We start from the raw sequence: 22,524 nt of genomic DNA, 5'->3' as shown, positions 1-22,524 counted from the left end.
CACAAAAGTAATCTAAATGTAATCCAATGGTAGCCAACAGCACAAAAGTAATCTAAATGTAATCCAATGGTAGCCAACAGCACAAAAGTAATCTAAATGTAATCTAATGGTAGCCAACAGCACAAAAGTAATCTAAGTCTAATCCAATGGTAGCCAACAGCACAAAAAATCTAAATGTAATCCAATAGTAGCCAAAAGCACAAAAGTAATCTAAATGTAATCTAATGGTAGCCAACAGCACAAAAGTAATCTAAGTGTAATCCAATAGTAGCCAACAGCACTAAAGTAATCTAAATTTAATCCAATAGTAGCCAACAGCACTAAAGTAATCTAAATGTAATCCAATGGTAGCCAACAGCACAAAAGTAATCTAAATGCAATCCAATGGTAGCCAACAGCACAAAAGTAATCTAAGTGTAATCCAAAAGTACTCAGATTACGTTACAGTAAATGTGTAATCTATATTGGAAATGTTGTGACTAGTAACTGATTACAATTCATAAGTAATCCCCCCAGCTCTGATCCAACCCATATGATTTAGCTCATTGCAGCGTGGTAACTTATCTGTCACAGTTTTTGTCACAGCATCTGCGAGTCCTCAGTGTTATCAGCGGAGGCTTCCTGGTGTGCGTAATGATTGTTTGCAGGATGGGGTTTTGGGGGGGGGGGGTTGGTTGGCTACTCTGCAGAGGAGTTCTGCTGACTGCAGTAGAGAGGGACTACCTCAGTGCGTCAGCACTCTGAAATGAATGAAGAAAAAACCCCCGAATCAATCAGAGTGACTGCAGAGAGAGAAGAGTCTACACACTTTCTCTGATCTTTTGGCGTAGCTGTCTTCACATGCACTAGTGAGCACTCCGTAAAATGGTAAGTCCTTTCTAATCTCGGTCTTGTGCTTTAAAAGTGTACTTGGAAAGTTTTGCAGCATAGTGAGCACTTTTAATCACACTTCAGTGCGTCCTAAGGTGAAGGGTATGGAAAGCGGTCCTGCAGCACTGCTGTTAATTGGGATTTAAGCATGCATGAACCGTTTATAAGCCACAGTCATTCGTTTCTGAACGCGTCCTACTGTATTTGTGTTTGAGTGACTTTCTGTGATAAAAGGACATGGTGTGCGCTGGTGTGTGTGCGTGACAGCACTGCACAGCGGAGTTACTGCGGATGGGATCTGCCGCACAAAACTGAACTCTCTCACTATAATAGAGTTGTAATGCTATTAACAGCTCATATTATGAATACCGTGGCCTAATATATCAGGGTTATTAATGGTATCATGCTTTTGTTATAATGACCTACAAATGTTCCAGAATAAATGTCACACACTTAACGCAAGTTTTGGGTCTATAAATGAACAAACAACAAATAAAATAAGCAGTTTTTTGTCGTTATGTGCCAAAGAACATACTGAAAAAATTATTCATTGGATTTACTACGTTTTTTTAAGGTAAGTAAATGCAAACTATTTACATGGGCTGAATTTAAACAAACAATCTTAGTTTAGTAATGTTCAACTTAATTTGTTTATTAAATTCAGCTCAAATTAACTGTTTACAACCACTTACCTTAAAAAACTGTAGTCAATCCAGTGATTCATTTTGTTTGAGAACATAACCAAAACACTGTGCATTTTGTATTTATGTATGTTTGTATTATTTCATGTACATTTTTCAACGCAATCTCACGGAAAATCGTTACGTTTTGACTTAGTGGCTAATTTGTATGAATTCGTATGTTCTAATTCGTACAATTTAGTACGATTTGCTCATCACCCAATGGCTGTTGGGGTTAGGTACCATGCCTCCTTTTTAACACCGTATATTTGCGTATGACTCAACTCGAATGTACGAATTAGCCACTAAACTGACAAAACAAAAAATACACAGGTTTCCTCATGAGATCAGGCTGCATTTTTTGTGTTTATTACGTGTGCATTTGATTTTCTTAACTCAAAAAAATGACGTTTGCTGTTTGAGCGAACTGTCTTTCTTTTAAAATAAGCTGAAACAACAATTCTTGAGTTTTTTTGTGACAACCTAACTGTATGTTCAATCCACCTTAATTTGTAAAACGTAATAAGTTAACTTAATGGGCTAATGACCTTATTCTAAAATGTGGAAGTGCGCCTGTTTTCGCGATTGTCTTAGAACTTCCGATTCAGTCGCCTATGGTAGAAATGACTAGGAATAATAAACGGCAGAAAATGGCCAAACAACTTGCTCAACAAACAAATGTTTGCATGACTACACAGACCAAGTAGCATAATATAATAAGAAAATATTAAATTGCAACATCAAGCAGCGTAACGAGCAGTTGTTAACGTCAAAAAATGAATGGAAGTGAATGTGACCGGAAGTCGCGAGACAAAAAGATTCAAATGGCAGCGCCCGCTCGTCAGCTGAGAATAAGGTGAATAAAACAGCTAGTGTTTTTCAGCCAATGATAAATTTCTGGTGAAAGCTTAATGCGACTATTTTCAATGTCATAAGGTTCCTATTGCTGCATTGATGTAATGTAATTACAATACATTCAGTTAAACAGATTTCAGCATTCATTTAGTTGTTCAAGCGAAAAACGAGAAGACTGTGACCACTAGAGCCGTGAGTACCAGCAAGCTAACGCAGAAACTCCATTAAAAACACTGGGGTAAAATAAATTGTCTTATTTTAAAGACATGGTGGAGGGAAATGTAATGTAATGCACAGCTTATTGTCCGATCTGAGACCCATTTCATATTGAATATCTAACAGGCAGCGAAAATCACTGATTTGTAAAGAAATCAGACCTTAAACTTGGCAATTTTATTATGGAAAGACAGTTTTCCGGAAGCACTGAGGCTGGCTGGCTAAAATTAAAACTCCGTGTGCATTTAGCCCGTTCGTTCATGTTGTCCCAATACAAATCAATTGTGTAGAATCCAGCATTAATTACATTGTTATTTGAGGTGTTGTTTGTTAAACCTGCACTTGAAATAGTGTCTCACAGAGATCCATGTTTACTTTGTTTTTCACAAAACTGCTTCATAAAGCCCAAAGTTTATTGTGCGATTTGAAGAAAATATCTAATTGCAATTTTTCTCACTGATATTGCGATAGCATTTGTGATTTAAATTTTTAAAGTCAAGCTTCAGCTCAGTATTCTCAATAATAATAAACCGCACATACTTTAAATGAAAGAAATACAACATACTTTAACTGCACTGTATGAGATAGCGTTGATTTTACACACATATATACATATATACACACATATATGTATATATTTGCAAAATCACGCTCGTTGCAGTGCGATGTGGCTGTACATCGGTACTGGTGGGAGGCATGCGATGCCATATTGCACTGTTACGAGTGTGATATTGCGTTTAGACAACAGTTTCACGGCATAATAGTGTATATAAAAAAAGAAAATCAATCATGGAGAGTTTCAAAACCCTCTTTGTACGAGGAACTACTTTCTTCCGCCATTCATTCACATCTGCAGCTGATGTCAGAACAGCAGAAAACGTTGCGCATTTTCCAACGTCACCTTAGAGCTAGTGTTTGAACGATTCTCTAGCGTAATGTCTAAAGTGATGACAAAACAGCTGATTTTGCTCACATTTTAAGATTATAAGGCTGAACAACATGAAATGACATTAGTCTACAGAGATTTCCCAATATTTCTCTGTTGCAATCGGGATATTACAATACCACTATGGTATAAATACAGCACTACAACATACAAAAAAAGAGAGAGAGAGAGAGAGAGAGATCGACTTAGAAAATCATTTACCTGTTTAATAATAATTTAATGTTGTATGAAATTACGCTGTTTTCTCTTAGGGCTTATTATGTGGTCTCTATCGCCATCTTGTGGATGAACGTCAACAATCGTCTTTGCTCACAGACAGGCTAATGGCTGCCGACGTGATGTCCCTAAAAAATATGAATATTTAAAATAGGCACTATCCTTATAAATAAACTGCAACCTAAACAAATAAATTCTCGACTAAAAATGCCGCAAAGGTACATCATGTTTGCAATATTTGTCAATAGCTGCAACATTTGTCAATCTGTGGAGAGTCCTCTGCTTGTTGCTGTATGTGGGCGGAGTAATAAACAAAGGTGAAGGGTGAAGAGGCTGGTTGAGTGCTATTACTGGCAGAATATCGCACGGCTATCAGCCAATCAGATTCAAGAACCAGACAGAACCCTGCTGAAAAATCTAGCTTAAACCAGCCTAGGCTGGTTGGCTGGTTTTAGCTGGTTGACCAGCCTGGTTTTAGAGGGGTTTAGGCCATTTCCAGGCTGGTTTCCAGCCATTTCCAGCCTGGTCTTAGCTGGTCAGGCTGGAAAATGACCAGCCAAATCCAGCTAAAACCAGCTAAAACCAGCTTGACCAGCCTGGTTTAAGCTGGATATAGCTGGTTTTGGCTGGACTCCCAGCTTGGCTAGGCTGGTCAAGCTGGTTTTAGCTGGTCATCTCCCAACCTGACCAGCTAAGACCAGGCTGGAAATGGCTGGAAACCAGCCTGGAAATGGCCAAGACCCCTCTAAAACCAGCCTGGTCGACCAGCTAAAACCAGCCAACCAGCCTAGGCTGGTTTAAGCTGGATTTTTCAGCAGGTAAGTGTTGTATAAAAACATACATTTACTGACTGTCCATATTAGCATGCATTTATTAAACAGCTAATCAGACTGTTACAGGATTTACTGCAGGTTTTCCCAAATCATGATAATCAATCACGGATTTAATAATGAACATTTTAAATGTTAATGATAACCATCAGAAAATTTGTTGTGGTTTAGCTTTAATCTGGTAATCGTGACAACACTACTCCGAGAACGACCTGGGATTGTTTTAGGAAAGCCCTCTTTATCAAATGATGTAGAGCAGGGATGTCGAACTCAACTCCTAGAGGGCCGCAGCCCTCCACAGTTTAGTTCCAACCCTGCTCCAACACACTTACCTGTAGGTTTCAAACAAGCCTGAAGGCCTCAATTAGTTTGATTAGGTGTGTTTAATTAGGGTTGGAGCTAAGCTGTGCAGGGCTGTGGCCCTCCAGGAATTGAGTTTGACATCCCTGATGTAGAGTATATCGAGTCATTTTCAATGCATGCTTGCTGACTTTGTCATATTTTTGTGTTCCCCTTGTAGTGAAGATTCCCCCGATCCCCCCGGTGCTATAAATCAAGATGACCTTCCTGCTCCTCTTCCTCTTGGTTCTGTCTGAGAGCAGAGCTGACAACTTTGAGGAGGCGTACAGCGACCTGGAAACCTACAGGACCATTTATATCTCAGGTGAGAGGATGTTTAGGATTGTGTGCAGGAGAAAACTGCACAAAAAAAGAATGTACACTACCTGACAAAAGTCTTGTCGTCGATCTCAGTTGTAGGAGCAACAAATAATAACTTAACCTTTAGTTGATCATTTGGGAAAGTGTCAGAAGGTGGATTTCTCTGCTGAATCACCCCAATCATCACACATACTGCAGAAGACCTACTGGGACCAGCATGGAGCCAAGATTCTCATAGAAATCAGTCAAGTTTGGTGAAGGAGAAATCATGGTTTGGGCTTATATTCAGTATGGGGGCGTGCGAGAGATCTGCAACATCAACAGCCTGAGGTATCAAGACATTTGTGCTGCTCATTACATTACAAACCACAGGAGAGGGCAAATTCTCCAGCAGGATAGCGCTCCTCCTCATACTTCAGCCTCCACATCAAAGCTCCTGAAAACAAAGAAGGTTAAGCTACTCCAGGATTGGCCAGCCCAGTCACCAGACATGAACACTATTGAGCATGTCTGGGGTCAGATGAAGGAGGAGGCGTTGAAGATGAACACAAAGAGTCTTGATGAACTCTGGGAGTCCTGCAGGAACGCTTTCTTTGCCATTCCAGATGACTTTATTAATCAGTGATTTGAGTCATGTCAGAGATGTATGGATGCAGTCCTCCAAGCTCATGATGGAGTCAGACACAATATTCATTCTGTCTCCACTGCAGCAGGACTTTATATTCTATACTGGACATTATTTCTGTTCAGTGATGAGACTTTAGTCTAAGCAGAGTCAGAGCTACTGTCCTAATGAAATCATTAACAATCAAGGCATGATCATATTTTATTGAGCTCAAATAAGTGTAATCTAGAGGCCTTTGCCTTTCATATAGGCCACTTCTGATGCCAAATGATCGACTAGAAGTCAAGTTATTATCTGTTGCACCTAAAACACCCTAAGAATTGCACAACCACTAACTAAAAACAATAGCAAAAGCAGAACACTGACAACTGCCAAAGAAAGGGAAAAATTCAGACACTGTTTCCCAATATTATAATTCTTTGTTTTTTATATTTTACTGGTCAGTGTAATAAAGCATATATTAAAAAAGCAAAAAGAAGACGGGGGAAATTTAGACAAATGTAAAGATATAGACAGGGGTTGTGTAACGCCCATCCCCTAAATAGTGTGTCCCCCTCCAGCACTTCTTAACAGGGACACTTACCATAATTATCTCAACGGGTGTCGCCTTTGGAGATTCAAACCCCTCTGGCTACTGTCACAGGACAGTCACAAAGAGGCTGGAATTACTTAAGCGTGGAATAACTGATAAGCTTTTAAGGTTCCGTATTTACTTATATTATAGTAGTCTCTCAGCCTTCTACTAACTTCATCTGCAAAATAAACAAGATTACACTTGCTCCAACGACCTATTTAAATTGAGCTGAAACAACCCAAAACGTAATTCTTTTATGTTTAATACACTTAAATATGTAACAACTATTAAGTTAACTTGATTGATCTGTGTTGGGAGAAATTGTCTGAAACCCAGGATTTTTATTTTCATACAGTGTAGTTTGTGTGAACAGCAATATGTGGACAGGGATTTCAAAACCGGTGATAATTGTCAATGTTTGGAAAATGAGATGTACAGTTCATCATCAAAAAAATGAAACTATTAGCTTTCCATTGATGTGCGGTTTGCTAGGATATTTTACAGAGGCTATTTGAAACTCTCAGATGGTAAATTTTTTTTAATAAAATAATAATAAATATAAACAAATTTTATATATATATATATATATATATATATATATATATATATATATATATATATATATATATATATATATATATATATATATATATATAATTCAGGGGCGCCAATAATTCCGTCTTCAACTGTATGTATGTATATGTGTATATATATATGTGTATATGTGTGTGTGTGTGTGTGTGTGTGTGTGTGTGTGTGTGTGTGTGTGTGTGTGTGTGTATATATACACACACACACACACACACACACACATATACACGTGTATATATACATACATACATACATACATACATACATATATATATATATATATATATATACACATACATACATATATATTTATATACATATATGCATATATATATATATATATATATATATATATATATATATATATATATATATATATATACACATATATATACATATATATTTATATACATATACACATACATATACATATGTATGTATATATATATGTATATATATATATATATATGTATATATGTGTGTATGTATATATATATATATATATATATATATATATATATATATATATATATATATATATATATGTATATACATATATATACATATATATACACATATATATACACATATATATACACATATATATACATATATACACACACACACACACATATATATATATATATATATATATATATATATATATATATATATATATATATATATATATACATATATATATATATACACATATACATATATACATACAGTTGAAGACGGAATTATTGGCGCCCCTGAATTATTACCTCCATTCCCCCCTTTATTTTTTTTCCTCTAATTTCTGTCTAAGAGCAGATTTTTTTCAACATATTTCTAAACATAATAGTTTTAATAACTCATTCCTAATCACTGATTTATTTTATCTTTGCCATGATGGCAGTAAATAATATTAGACTATCGAAAAATATATACTATCAAAAAAAAAATTGCTTAAAGGGGCTAATTATAATGACCTTAAAATGTGGTTAAAAAAATGAAAAACTGCTTTTATTCTAGCCGAAATAAAACAAATAAGACTTTCACCAGAAGAAAAAATATTATCAGACATACTTTGAAAATTTCCTTGCTCTGTTAAACATCATTTGGGAAATATTTAAAAAATAAAAAAATAAATCAATCAAAGGGTGGCTACTAATTCTGACTACACCTCACTATATATATATATATATATATATATATATATATATATATATATATATATATATATATATATATATATATATATATATATATATATATATATATATATATATATATATATATATATATATATATATATATATATATATATATATATATATATTCATATGAGATGCTCCGATCAGGATTTTTGCAGCTGATACAGAGTACTGATATATTGTCATGGTGATCGGCTGATACTGAGTACCGATTTTGATGCTTCAAACTTTATAATGCATTAAACACATTTTCCCTCTAATTATAACAGTTCAGTGGAGATCTTTCCTTACTTAAGAGAATAAATGAGGGATGTTCCATAAAATCCCTTAAACATGTCTTTTATAGTCATTTAGTGTGGACGTGTCATGGTCAGAAGCAGCTTTCCAGAAAATAATAGATAAAAATAATCTAAAACGCACAACTTTGGTTTTTATACATGTAAAGCAGCCTAAATACATAAGAGGCTATTCCAATATTTTGCTTTCTAACCAAAATGCAATATCTGTCTGACGTTGGACATTGACGTCAACCCGATTTTTATTTCCAATCAAAATGCAACGTCTCAAAATAACTTGGGGTACAATGTCAATCTGACGTCATGTTGACGTCCTGTGACTGCTGGAAATACTGAGACATGCTAATCCATGCTAACATTTAATGATAACTAAAAACATATGCTTTACCTTAATCCAATTGTGTCTGAGTCCTGAATATGTCCTTTGCTCCTTTGCAATCATTATCAAAAGCAGATGACTTTAGAAAACTGAGAGCAGGCCACAGTGTTTCCATAAACACCACAGCTGGATTTCTATGATTCCTAGTGTTATATACACTGCAATGGTGCACAATAAGTTTTACATGTCAAACTGTTTATGCATGGGTCATGTGCACTAAAAATATAAGTTTCTTCTTGTTCAAACTACTTATTTAAAATGAACTGAAGTTGTTTGGGGGGGGGGATTTGAATTTTTTCAGTCCATATAAGCTGACAAAAGCTTAAAGAGTTTTGAGGCATCTTTTGTTTTTACCAGTATTATGGATTTATATAAAATGTTAAAATCATTTTTAAATGCTTTGAAACAAGGAGAACCTTTAAATTTGTGAATATACAATTTTGCTACAATCAACATATTATTACACAGAAATTCAATACTTTGTTTTTCATATAAATGACATATAAATGTATTAAATGTATATTATTATATGTATATTAAATGGATATGGATTTAAATGTAAATGTTTAAATGTAAATGATTAATGGATATTAAATGTAACAACAAGGTCCTGAGATCACTACTGACAAAAGAATATTTTCCTCTTCCTGTTAAAAGAAAAGTTTCATATAAAGCACACACTATTGAAGTTAAAAAAAGATACCTGGCATTTCCCTTGTTGCCTAAAATGAAAGAAGTACATTTCAAAACAATTAAAAACATTTATCCATGTAATGAATTTCTTAGAATAAGATTTAATTTAGAAAGTAAGGCTTGTATTTTCTGCTACTATAAGCTTCATGATAAAAATAATTTTCATCAAGTACAATAATAAATAAAGAAAATTATATATAAATAAATACAAATAAAACATACCAGATATTTGCACAAAATGTCTACTCTGGAAAATTAAAAAAAAAGGGGGGGGGGGTGTTTATGCATAACTTAAAACTGTACAAACCATTAAAGTTAACTTAATTTGCCTTCGGACAACATCAAGTGATTATGTGGATCCCAGCATTTTTGTATAGTGTATGTAAGCAGAGCCTGGTGTGTAAATATGCATTATATTTGGCATTATGTTGGCAAAGTCTGACAGGAAGTTCAGAGGTCTAGCCATGGGGGTCCCTCTTTAACTTATTTACGTTTAGTCCATCTCTCAGATCTCTGGTACTTAAGCACATCTAGAACTTTCTGAGGCAAATCTCTCCACATCCTGCTCTGTAAAACGCATGCAAACGAGAGCACGTTTTTCTTATTATGTGAACTAATGGTTGCAACGACAGGAACACCTACTAGCGCGTCTTCACTGGAAGTGCATGCACAGTCACAAGTCATAAACATTTAAAGGGAGTTTCCTCTTCTAAGAAATCTAGCAAACATGATAATTCATGTGTCTGCATAACCCAACAGCATATGGCAGGGACAGACTCACCATGTCATCTTAGAGAAAAAAAATGAAGACGGTGATCGCAATCTATGATATTATTGAATACATACTTTTTGTTATGCGATTTATTATTCATAGAAATTACTGTGATAAGTGATGCTGTCATTTTAAAGGTTTAGGACACCCTGGAGAACTTTTTTTTTAATTAACAGATGTGTGTGTGCTGAGCATCAATTAAGACAGCTTGTCAGCTTTAATTGTGGGTTAAACTGGATCATTTTGAGCTTTTGTCAGCTCATTTTAGCTTCCAGGTTTAAAAGGATTTTTGGGGCAAAATCAAAATCGCGACGGGGTGTTGCATGTTTTTCCCCTGCGATCCTGTCAGGGCCGATCATACAGCAAAGCTGTGTGTGTGCTCCAAGCAGTACGAGAATTGGAGAATGGCGGACGCTGTCTTTTATCAGGAGTTCATTCACATTCAGACACATCGCCGTGCTGCTGTGTTTGCCTTAATCATCCAGATTACCAGCAGGGCTAATGGTTAAAATAGACAGGTCAGGAGACCTGCTGCACTGAGTCTGCATTCAGACCTCTGATTCAGAGTCAGACCCGGGGATTGAGGGAGAATCCTCATTTATAGTGTTTATATGAACACGATTATCTTTATAATGATATAAATTGTGGTTGTCTGTATATGAAATTACGAATAACAAATGTAGCAGGGCAATAAATGGCTGTTTATTTCTGTTTAATAAACTCATGCGTCTCCTCACGGTTTGTGTCTCATTTTGTGAGCAAATTGACAACAGTTCGCTCCTCTCCATCTGCCCTGCCGGCCACGCCCACTTCCGCCTTTTGCTCGCGGAGCTCCACGCCCATTATGATGCATCTTTTGAAAAAATTCTGAAGTAGACTTTAACCGAAAGTGGGGGGTGTCATGGCCCTTTAAGGCCATTTTATTTATCGTTGTGTACGAAACATCGTTAGACTACGTTAGTTTTTTTTTTATATATATGTATGTATTTTTTTTATTTAGTGCCATGTCAGCAACCAAGGCTATCTTCATGGCAGTAATCTTTCAACAATAAATATACAATTTAAAAATCAACAAACAAAATAAAACATAAATTAAATAAGATTTTTTGTGTTAATACATGATAAAAATTCTAAAATCTTTTCTGGTTTCACTTTGTCAAAAATGTCCTTAAAAGAGTCCATAAAAAGTCCTTCTGGAATCAGTAAAAGCAGGACAGTCCAGTAAAATGTGTTTTACAGTAAGAGGAGTTTTGCAGCACAAACACTGAGTATGGTTTGCACCTTGGAGCAAAAAACCATGTGTAATTCTCGTATGCCCAATACAACATCTGGTAAAAACTACTTGATCAAATGGATTCTTAAAATGTCTTAAAATTCTGTGTGAAACTTCAGGTTGGATTTCATGTAGTTTATTGTTTTCTAATGCAGCCCATTCCTTTTGCCACTTGTTTAAAATGTAAGCGTTGATAAAAGGTTTCATCTCTGACGGAGGAATTCGGCATTTGTTCACTACTTGCTTCAAAGCATCTTTAGCAGCTGCATCAGCTCGCTCATTGTCTAAAAGTCCGACATGTCCAGGAACCCAGCAAAAAATGATGTGATAAAACTGATTTTGTAGTTGGTGAACTTTAGTTAAAATATTGTCAATCAAAGGATGATCATTCGTTGAAGATTCCATAACTTGGAGGCATGATTTAGAGTCTGTAAAAATGACTGATTTCTTTTGTTGGGCATTTTCTATATACTCCAATGCTAAAAGTAAAGCGCGGGCTTCAGCTGTGAATAGTTTTTTTTTTAAAACATCTGCATATCATGGCATTTTTATGCTTTAGAAGAGTCAAAAACGTGTATACAGCATCTTAAAAAAATATATAACTTTACAATCATTTGTTGAAACCCCATTAACTTATTCAAATAAGTTAAAATAACATTTAAAAATCGTTTGTAATCATTACTTTGTCAGTGTATGTTGAAGACTGGAGGGAATAATAATAGAATAATTATAATAATACTTAAGCACTGTGATGATGGACTGACAGCTCCTGACAACATTTCAGATCTGCAACAATGGAAAGCTGTAAACATGTGCTGCAAACTTCCTTAATGCAAAACCAAAACTCTCTGAAACCCAATTTACTTATTTAAATAAGTTATAATAATTTTATTTTCACTTATTTTAAGTTATTAAATGTAGTCATATCGTTTTATTTTACAGTCTACTTCTGTCACTAAGTTTCTGTTTTATTGGGGTTTTTAGAAAACGGCCCCCGACTCTCAGTCGACACAGCACAACCCAAAGTGATCTCTCAGCGCGGAGGCAATGCCACACTGCCATGCAAGTTCAATCGGGATTCCTCGCTTCCCCCAAATCCCAAGCTGAGGATTAAATGGACTAAACTGACCTCAGACTACCTGAAGGAAATTGATGTGTTTGTGGCGATGGGCTTCCACAAAAAGAGCTACGGTCGATTCCACGGCCGCGTTCACCTTCAGGCTGCCAGCGAGAGCGACGCCACACTGGTCATCACAGAGATCACCCTGGAGGATTACGGGAAATACAAGTGTGAAGTCATCGATGGCTTGGAGGACGATACGGCAGTGGTTTCTCTTGACCTACAAGGTAAAGCATGTTTATGTTGGTTGTATACTGTATGTGGTGGGGTTTCCATCAATTGCAAGTAAAATGTCAATCTGGCAACATGTCTATGCAGTATCATGCTACATTCACACAGAGGGCCCTATCATACACCCGGCGCAGTGTGGCGCAAGGCGTGGTGCAATAGTCTTTTGGTAGTTTCAGCTGGGCATAAGAGTTGTTTTGAGGCGTTGCGCTACGCTGTTTAAATAGCAAATGCATTAGCGCTCATTTGTGCGTCCATAGGCGTTCTGGTCTAAAAAGGAAGGCGTTCTGAGGCGGACCGCTGGCGCGTTGCTATTTTTAAAAACTATAATAGATTTTTCATTAGACCAAAACTAACCCGGTCTAAACTCCAGCGCAGAGTTGCACCGCTTACACACTGCTTAATACACACAAGAGAGCAATAGGCAAATATCTTTACATATGAAAAAATGTAAATATTAAGGATATATATAGGATATAATAAGAATCGATATAGAATATAAATATAAAGGATTAAAATATTACAAAACATATTATTTTCTAGCCTACATAAATATGAAAAATCACTGCTTTTATGTCTTCTTCATCTCGGGAGGCTTTTTCAGTTCATTCATAACAATTTGCTTTTGTATAATGTTATTATTATTATTAGCAGTATTATTTATTATATCCATATTTATATTTGTTTTATTAAAAACAAGCTTAGATTTGTCCACCTGTCAGGTTTTAGACCATATGGGGCACAGCATGTGTTTTAGGATAATACTCAGGTTTTTGAGCACACTTCGTTATTATTATTCATTTATTCGTTTGCTGGAAATTAGAACTTAAGGACGGGAAAATCTGCTTTGCGTCTCGGCGCCTGGTCTAAAAGGGTTGAGTTTATTTTCTCAATGAGTTATAGGTGTGTTTTGAGAATAAACCAATTACAGTCTCATCTCCCATTCCCTTTAAGAGTCAGCTGCGTCACGCCAAGAGCACATTCGCTATTTACAGGACGCAAAGTGAGTCTAAGTGGAAAAACTGAGCATTTCACAAGCAAACAGTTAACAGTGTTTTAACAGAAAACTGTTAAACAGAGCATCTACTGCGTGAGAATGAGAGATAATGGATCACTTTCGCTCTTGGATAGGGAAACCTTTACTCACAGACATTAGTCTATAAATAAATAATTTTGTTTGTTAAGCACAAATATTTGTTTCAAAACTATTTCTAAATTCAGTTCTAATTTCCAGCAAACGAATAAATGAATAATAATAACAAAATGTGCTCAAAAACCTGAGTTATATCCTAAAACACATGCTGTGCCCCATATGATCTAAAACCTGACAGGTGGACAAATCTAAGCTTGTTTTTAATAAAACAAATATAAATATGGATATAATAAATAATACTGCTAATAATAATAACATTATACAAAAGCAAATTGTTATGAATGAACTGAAAAAGCCTCCCGAGATGAAGAAGACATGAAAGCAGTGATTTTTCATATTTATGTCGGCTAGAAAATAATATGTTTTGTAATATTTTAATCCTTTATATTTATATTCTATATCTATTCTTATTATATCCTATATATATCCTTAATATTTACATTTTTTCATATGTAAAGATATTTGCCTATTGCTCTCTCGTGTGTATTAAGCAGTGTGTAAGCGGTGCAACTCTGCACTGGAGTTTAGACCGGGTTTGTTTTGGTTTAATTAAAAATCTATTATAGATTCTCAAAATAGCAACGCGCCAGCGGTCCACCTCAGAACGCCTTCCTTTTTAGACCAGAACGCCTATGAGCGCTATGATAGGGCCCATAAAGTTAGAAATGGAATTTCCTATACCTAAATACTTTCAACTGAATTGAAATCCCCACACAGGCCCTAAAATACACACATAACTGCTTAAAGTATTGGTAACTCTATGGATAAACGTTGCAATGACTCCACAAGTCACACGTTTTGAAATGTGGACAGTAATAATACTAACAATTTAGATACTGATGAAGCAGTGGCACAGTAGGTAGTGATGTTGCCTCACAGCAAGAAGGTCGCTGGTTCGAGCTTCGAGTGGGTCAGTTGGCGTTTCTGTGTGGAGTTTGCATGTTCTCCCGTATTCGCGTGGGTTTCCTCCAGGTGCTCCGGTTTCCCCCACAGTCCAAACACATGCAGTATCGAGGAATTGGATAGGCTAAATTGTCCATAGTGTATGAGTGTGAATGAGTGTGTGTGGATGTTTCCCAGGGATGGGTTGCGGCTGGAATGGCATCCGCTGTGTAAAAACGTGGTGGATAAGTTAGCGGTTCATTCCGCTGTGGCGACCCCAAATTAATAAAGGGACCAAGCCGAAATTAAAATAAATGAATGAATGTTCTAGCTTTGTTCTGTACATATTCTACAACCTTCAGACATAATAACCCTTAAGCAAACATCTGAAATGCAATATTACTCACAATATTATACACAGTTTATGCGACGTTCTTGGCTGGCCCTCAAGACAATTAGCTATGAGATAACATTGTGCTGACTCTCTTCACAGCGTGTGCAATGTAAACGCTATTCAATAGTCTTATAATGCAGTGCAGAACAACTTATAAGTGTGGACCATCAGCAGGATCCTGACACAAGCCAAATAACAGCGCATTTATTTGGTCCCTGCTATCTGCATTTTTGGCATCATTTCAGCTTTGTGCAATAAATCACAATAATAATTCACTTTAGACAGAGCTCTGAAGGAAAACAAATAGGAGTTTGATTATTGCCAGGTCAGACAGCATATTATCCTAGCATTTTTAAGGACTTTTTGTACAAAATGATATATTTTCAGGTATATGGCTGTGCAACATGGCGATATATATTGTATATACAAAATAAAAAAGTCATTATTCTTATTATGCTCTTGTGACATCACTAAATATTCATTATATTTTACATTTATTTGATATTTTCAGGGCTCAACAATAAGGACTGCCCGGTGGCCCGGGGCCAGCGTGAAAGACACTCGGGACAGTAGACAGGATTGTTACTGGCCCCTATCGGCCAGTAACGATGAGCACGTTTTTTTTTTTTTTTTTTTTTTGTAACCTGGTAACAACCAGTAAAGCGAAAAGATGGCAACATGCCAGCAAAATTAAACAATGAGGCTAAAAAAGAACGTCTGTTTCTAAAGCCTTAGAAGCAGACAATTACATGGGTACAAAATTAAGAAACTGAAAAAAAAAACAGTTGTCAGTTTGGCTAGCCATTTTTATAAAAATTATTTAGAATTGCAATAAAATACCAGCACATTTTTCATACTGCAAAATTTTGAATTTTGCTCATCATACATTTATTAAAATATTTAAAATGTTTAAATTCTAGATTCACAGGCATAATTTTGCCACTATTTAAAATATGTGGCTAAGAAATAGCTATTAACTTTTTAGTTTTTTTGGTGGGGCCAGTGAAAATTTTGGCAGGGCAAGTAAAAATCTCAACCAATGGCCCGATTGGACCTGTATAAAAAATCCTTAGCGTTGAACCCTGATTTTTATTATACCCTGTATATTTTCCCCAATTTCTGTTTAACATATTCGTTTTAATAACTCTAATAAGCTTCTAATAACTGATTTTTTTTCTCTTTGCCCTGATAACAGCACATAATATTTGACTAGATATTTTCCAAGATACTAGTATACAGCATAAAGTGACATTTAAAGGCTTAACATGGTTAATTAGGGTAAAGTTAGGTTAATAAGGGGGCTAATAATAATGACCTTATATGGGTTTAAAACAATTAAAAACTGATTTCATTCTAGCCGATATAAAACAAATAAGACTTTCTCCAGAAGAAAAAAAGATTATCAGAAATACTGTGAAAAATTCCTGAATCTGTTCAACATCATTTGGGAAATATTTTAAAAACCCTACTAATTTTGACTTCAACTGTATATAACAAAACAGAAAACAGAAAGGATACTTTATCGTGATAAATATCGTTATCAGGATTTACCATGGCTTTCCAGGTAGCAAAGAATTCTGGCCCAGATTTGCCATAAAGCTGGCACAGCAGGCATTTATCCGGCACTGGCATACAGCATGTGGGCCAAACATGACCCGTATTTGGCAGAGGTGGCACCGTCTTTAAGGCGGCACACAATACTTAGGCCAGATATCAAATGTAGTATTTGGCCCAGATGCTAACAATAGATATGTGGGCCATGTAAGTTTGGCCTATTTTGACCCACATTTAAAATACTTTTTAATTATTTTTGAATAAAGGGAAAAAAAATCTACCAATCAGGTTGCTTCAAGAAAAAGCACAGCCATAGCGCACCTAAAAGGCAAGGTTTTATGGGTTTTATGGGTTTTTATGGGTTTATCAATTTCATTGCAGTCGTGAAATCAACATAACATCAACATATCTGGCCCAGTTCAGGCTGTGTTATGGGTTATTAACTTGGCTGAGACTTGGCCCAGGTTTGGCCCTTGTCTGGAAGCCAGACTTGGTCCAGTCATGTACCGTAATTCACTGCGGCATGTGGGCCAAGCAACAGCTGGTTGTGTGGGCCAGAGATATTTTGCTATGTGGGCTATATCATGAAATCTCCCAGCTCTACTTTTATACCAGATCTTCTGCTTTCCACAGGTATCGTTTTTCCATATTTCCCAAGACTGGGTCGATACAACCTGAACTTCCTTGAGGCTGAAAAAGCTTGCCGAGACCAAGACGCCATTGTGGCATCCTTTGAGCAGCTGTACGACGCCTGGAGAGACGGTTTGGATTGGTGCAATGCAGGCTGGCTCAGTGACGGATCAGTACAATACCCCATCACCAAACCCAGAGAGCCATGTGGAGGCAAAAACACCATTCCCGGAGTCAGGAACTATGGGATACGAGACAAGCAAAAAGAACAATACGATGTCTTCTGTTTCACCTCCAACTACAAAGGTTTGTCTTCCTCACAGTTCAATTAAAGGCCATTTGAAATAGGCTGGCTACAAGGGATTAGTGTTGTCACAATACTGGAATTTGATAGCAATCGATACTAAAATTTTAAAAACGTCCATTTCCTGCTAACATTTGAGCACTGTTGAGCGCGTTCTTAAACAGCACTGATTTGCCCTTGTGTTCACATGCTCAACAGAAATGACTGTGATTGGCCGTAAAGGTCATCGGTTCACCAAACTCACAGCCGTTTACACTGCCGAGTGTAGCTACAGATACAGGGACACCTGAGCGTTTTAAAGCTGTGGAGATCAGCTGGTCTGTTTAAAAATATACATACGAGTGATCTGCTGATGAATCAACTGATCATCACAGCTTTAAAAAAAAATTTTGATTTTACTTCTCAGCAAAATAATTCTTGTATTAAAATGTGTCATTTATAAATACATTACTATATTATTTGTAAAACAATTGTGTCCTTTAATACAAGCAGTCAGATAAATTAACTGTATATATGTTCATATACAACCATATATGAACACATTTAAAATATAGGTAATATATTTTAACATATGTCAGTGTTTGCTTTAGTTGTGGCGGCAGGCCTTTTTTTACACAGATCTACCAACTACCTGTGCCGTTATTTCAATGGCAAATGTCGTGAGCGCAGTATTAGAAGTCGAGGCCACTTTGCTTGCGCACCGATTTCCTCTGCTCGTGCACAAAACTTGCTCGTGCACGCCCCTTCAAATATACGCTGCTCAAGCACAGATCGTCTTGTGCGCTCTCAAATAAACACTGCTGAAGTGTTATTTAGTGTGTTTATGTAACAAGTGTGTCTGCAACATTTATTAGATTGGCTAGGAATATATTTGAACCTCTCCAATAGACCTACAGAGCAATATTAATGCGTCCTTAAGTAAAGTGAAATGGCTATATGTCTTGTTTGCTGGCCTCACACATCACGCACCTGTCAGTCAGACAGTCAGTCTGCATGTTAACTTAAAGGGTTAAACAAACAACGCACAGCACTACAGAGAAGTCTGCGCTGTTATAATTCACTTACCTTCTAATACATTTTGGTGCACTTATCACCCGCTATAAAAAAAAACACGACTGAATGTTTTGAATGAAAAGCTGTAATGTACTGTAGCGGGGATCAATTTTGGCATGGCGCCCCGCCATGGACGAATCATTTGTAGAGGAAACCATGTATGTAAATGTATATGTTTATATATGTACTTAATTTTACCTGCTCAAAGAAAACACTCGTTTAATTACATGAAAAGAACAACATGAGCATTTATGGCGAATAAATAATTGTAAATATTATCTCACTTGCGGCGACGCAGTGGCGTAGTGGGTAGCACGTTCGCCTCACAGCAAGAAGGTCTCTGGGTCGCTGGTTCGATCCTCGGCTCATTAGGTGTTTCTGTGTGGAGTTTGCATGTTCTCCCAGCGCTCGCGTGGGTTTCCTCCGGGTGCTCTGGTTTCCCCCACAGTCCAAAGACATGCGGTACAGGTGAATTGGGTAGGCTAAATTGTCCGTAGTGTATGAGTGTGTGTGTGTATGTTTCCCAGAGATGGGTTGCGGCTGGAAGGGCATCTGTTGCGTAAAAACTTGCTGGATAAGTTGGCGGTTTATTCTGCTGTGGCGACCCCAGATTAATAAAGGGACTAAGCCGAGAAGAAAATGAATAAATATCTCACTTGCTTTCTGCGCCTTGTCGAATGAATTCTTAAACACCTGTGATTGGTCATTGTGTGCCTGCGGCTCAACAGAAAGGGCTGTGATTGGCTCTAATGCTGCGTTCACACCAGACACGGATAAAGCGTCAAGCGAATAGACATCCCGAATAGACATCCTGCTGTGCGATTCACAGGAATGAAGTGGCGCGAGTTAAGCATTTTGCACATTTGACATGCTTAACGCACATATCGTGCTAATCGATCAAGTTTCTGAACTTCTGTGGACATTCGTGCCGCATTTCTGTAGGGGCGTGATTGCGACGCCGGACAACAGTTCATCAAACTGGGCTTAATCGGATGCACCGCTGAAAGCTCAAGGAGTTGATGAACTCACAGAGCTGGGTGCACCTCTGAATGGATCTAGTGGATTCAGACACAGCGCCAAATAAATCGTCGCTGTTTATCAGCCTCCCTAAAGCACAGCTACCCCCAATAAAACCCATGTTAGCCATTTAGCAATGAAGCTAGTGTCACCAGGCAGACAGAAGCCCTGCCCATAATGTGAATCGGCGTATATTGTGAATAAAGCGAATTTGGTGTGCAAATGAAGCCAGTAAACTCAAAATGTTCACGCATCTATTTACGTGTGAATAGCATGATTTATTCGCACGTTCCACATTTGGTGTAAACACAGCATAACGGTCAGCACGGCTCTGGTGTTATTCACCAATGAGTGACACAGATACAGATAAACAGCTGTGATCTATAATGTGCAGTTATCACAGCTGATCCATGATAGACACGGTGGAGAAAACTTGCGCTGTAGAGTAACCGTCTAGATCTACAAATATCGCTGTAACAGCCGAGAGAGGAGAGGAAACGTTACCTCACGCAAAGTGAGGGGGAGAGGGGGAGAAAGAGAGAGAAGGACAGCAGAGATGGAGTTTACGGCTTTTATTTTTCCCATAGTGAAATAAGGGCTCGTGGGTTCTAGGCATGGGGCGATAACCATCTTCAGGGTATACCGCGGTTTGGAAAAGTCAAGGTTTTAAACCCACAAAAATTTCTGTAATACCGTTCCTAAGGTATATGTAAGATTTTACATGTATTTTTAAGTCTTGTAAAGAAATCTCTGATTTTAAAACTAATGTAAACAGCAGAAGGTAATGATTCATTTGAATCATTTAGCCTGACATGTTTACTGCTCCAAAATAATATAAATGTTTCCTAAAACAAAATATATGGTGTTTAATTGGGGAAAAAAAGTAGTTTTTTTTTTTAACCCAGACATTTAAAAATAGCTTGTTTTAGAGCAGTAATCACAATACCGTGAAATTTTAATCCAAGGTTATTATAATGACAGAAACTTTCTGTCGTAACAGTTGTCTGCTTTTTAAGTAACGTTAGTTGGATTATTTAAATGTATTGTGCTTGCCTCCCTCGCCATAGTTATAATCTAAATAATCGCAGCTTTTGTGATTTTGGGAAAAAAAAAAATTTATAATAAAAAAAATAAATAAATCACACCTTTTCAAATTGATTAATTATGTAGGCCTAGGCACAAGCCATTTATTAAATAAAGACTCACGCAGCTTCTACTGCAGCAAATTATATTTAAATTTTGATATTTGGTGTCAATTATCAGGAAGTGACGATTTTGTTCTCTTTAACTCATTGGATGGATGTCTTTTATGCAATATTCCAGTTTTGTACATATATTTTATGTGCATCTTTGGATGGAAACATGCAGAGCTCTGCATATATAACAAACCAATGTTTTAAATTCATATATTTTTTTTAATTAGTCAGTACTGAAGCCAAATCTGGAGCTTATCTACCAAAATAACTTACAATAACGGTCCAAAAACTAGTACACCAAAATTTATATGTTATAGAAAAATAATAAATACAACTTTGGAAAAGAGGAAAAAATCCAGAGAAGCAAAAAATTGAATTTAGTTGAAAATTTATTAGATTGTATTATTATAATTTATTTTTTTTTGCTATATTTTGTTGGAATTTATTTGTATTATCTTTCAATTTCTAAATTGGTGACTAAAATATGTTTTTTATAAATATGTTTAATAAATCTATTTGTTTAAATGCACCAAAATACATTGCTTATATTCACTGAGAAATGGAGAAAAAGATTCATTTTCGAAATGGGCTGTACTCAATTATGCTGAGCAGTGTAGCTAGTGTAATGCTGCATCTTATTTGAGCAACTTTGAGAATAAACACTTGTCTTTTTACTCCCCCACAGGACGTTTTTATTATTTGATACACTCGTCCAAGCTTACATATGACGAGGCGGTGCAAGCATGCCAAAAGGATGGAGCTCAAATCGCCAAAGTTGGGCAAATGTACGCAGCATGGAAGCTTCTGGGCTACGATCGATGCGACGCCGGCTGGTTGGCGGACGGTAGCGTACGGTATCCAATCTCCAAACCCCGCAGACGCTGCAGTCCCACAGAGGCCGCCGTACGCTTCTCCGGATTCCCAGACAAGAAGCACAAACTCTACGGCGTCTACTGCTACAAGAGCAACAACTGAGTTCGCAAAATGTGTATAACTCACGAACTAAGTGTAACAATGTAAGGAGTTAGAGTGCATTAAAACTGTGACAAAGTCTCTAGATACTGTAATACTGAAGGATTTGATTAAGACGTAAATGATTGGTGTTTGTTTGACGATTCTGTCGGATTAGGCACCTCCTCGGGTGGTCTTTTCCCTCAAAAATGAAGACGGCAACCGGACAGGAAAAGCATTCATAGTAGGCCGCAGAAACTACGAGTCTGAGCGATCGTATACAGCAGTGCTAATTAAAGGAAGAGATATATTTGGCGAGATTGCAGTAGAAATTCACACTGCGCTCTTCCATTCAGCATGCAGTAGC

The 22,524-nt window shown here is 36.7% G+C and overlaps 1 protein-coding gene across 2 annotated transcripts in view; it reads left to right on the top strand.

The window, feature by feature from the left end:
• hapln1b (hyaluronan and proteoglycan link protein 1b) overlaps positions 1–22,263 on the top strand; it is a 61,671-nt gene extending 39,408 nt beyond the window's left edge. The window contains exons 1-5 of one of the 2 annotated variants that reach the window (XM_002663658.8): positions 708–867; positions 5,134–5,277; positions 12,660–13,022; positions 17,640–17,942; positions 21,892–22,263. In XM_002663658.8, the coding sequence (XP_002663704.3) occupies positions 5,172–5,277; positions 12,660–13,022; positions 17,640–17,942; positions 21,892–22,181 (1,062 nt within the window). In that variant the 5' untranslated portion in view covers positions 708–867; positions 5,134–5,171 and the 3' untranslated portion in view covers positions 22,182–22,263. Of the gene's footprint in view, positions 1–707; positions 868–5,133; positions 5,278–12,659; positions 13,023–17,639; positions 17,943–21,891 lie in introns of those variants that run through there. The other variant, XM_009305685.5, reaches the window with a different exon arrangement.
• Positions 22,264–22,524: the final 261 nt, after the last annotated feature.

The sequence above is a fragment of the Danio rerio genome, chromosome 10, assembly GCF_049306965.1.
Source record: "Danio rerio strain Tuebingen ecotype United States chromosome 10, GRCz12tu, whole genome shotgun sequence".
Taxonomy (NCBI): domain Eukaryota; kingdom Metazoa; phylum Chordata; class Actinopteri; order Cypriniformes; family Danionidae; genus Danio; species Danio rerio.
The sequence above is the reverse complement of the archived record's forward strand: the minus strand, read 5'-3'. Positions and strand labels throughout refer to the sequence as shown.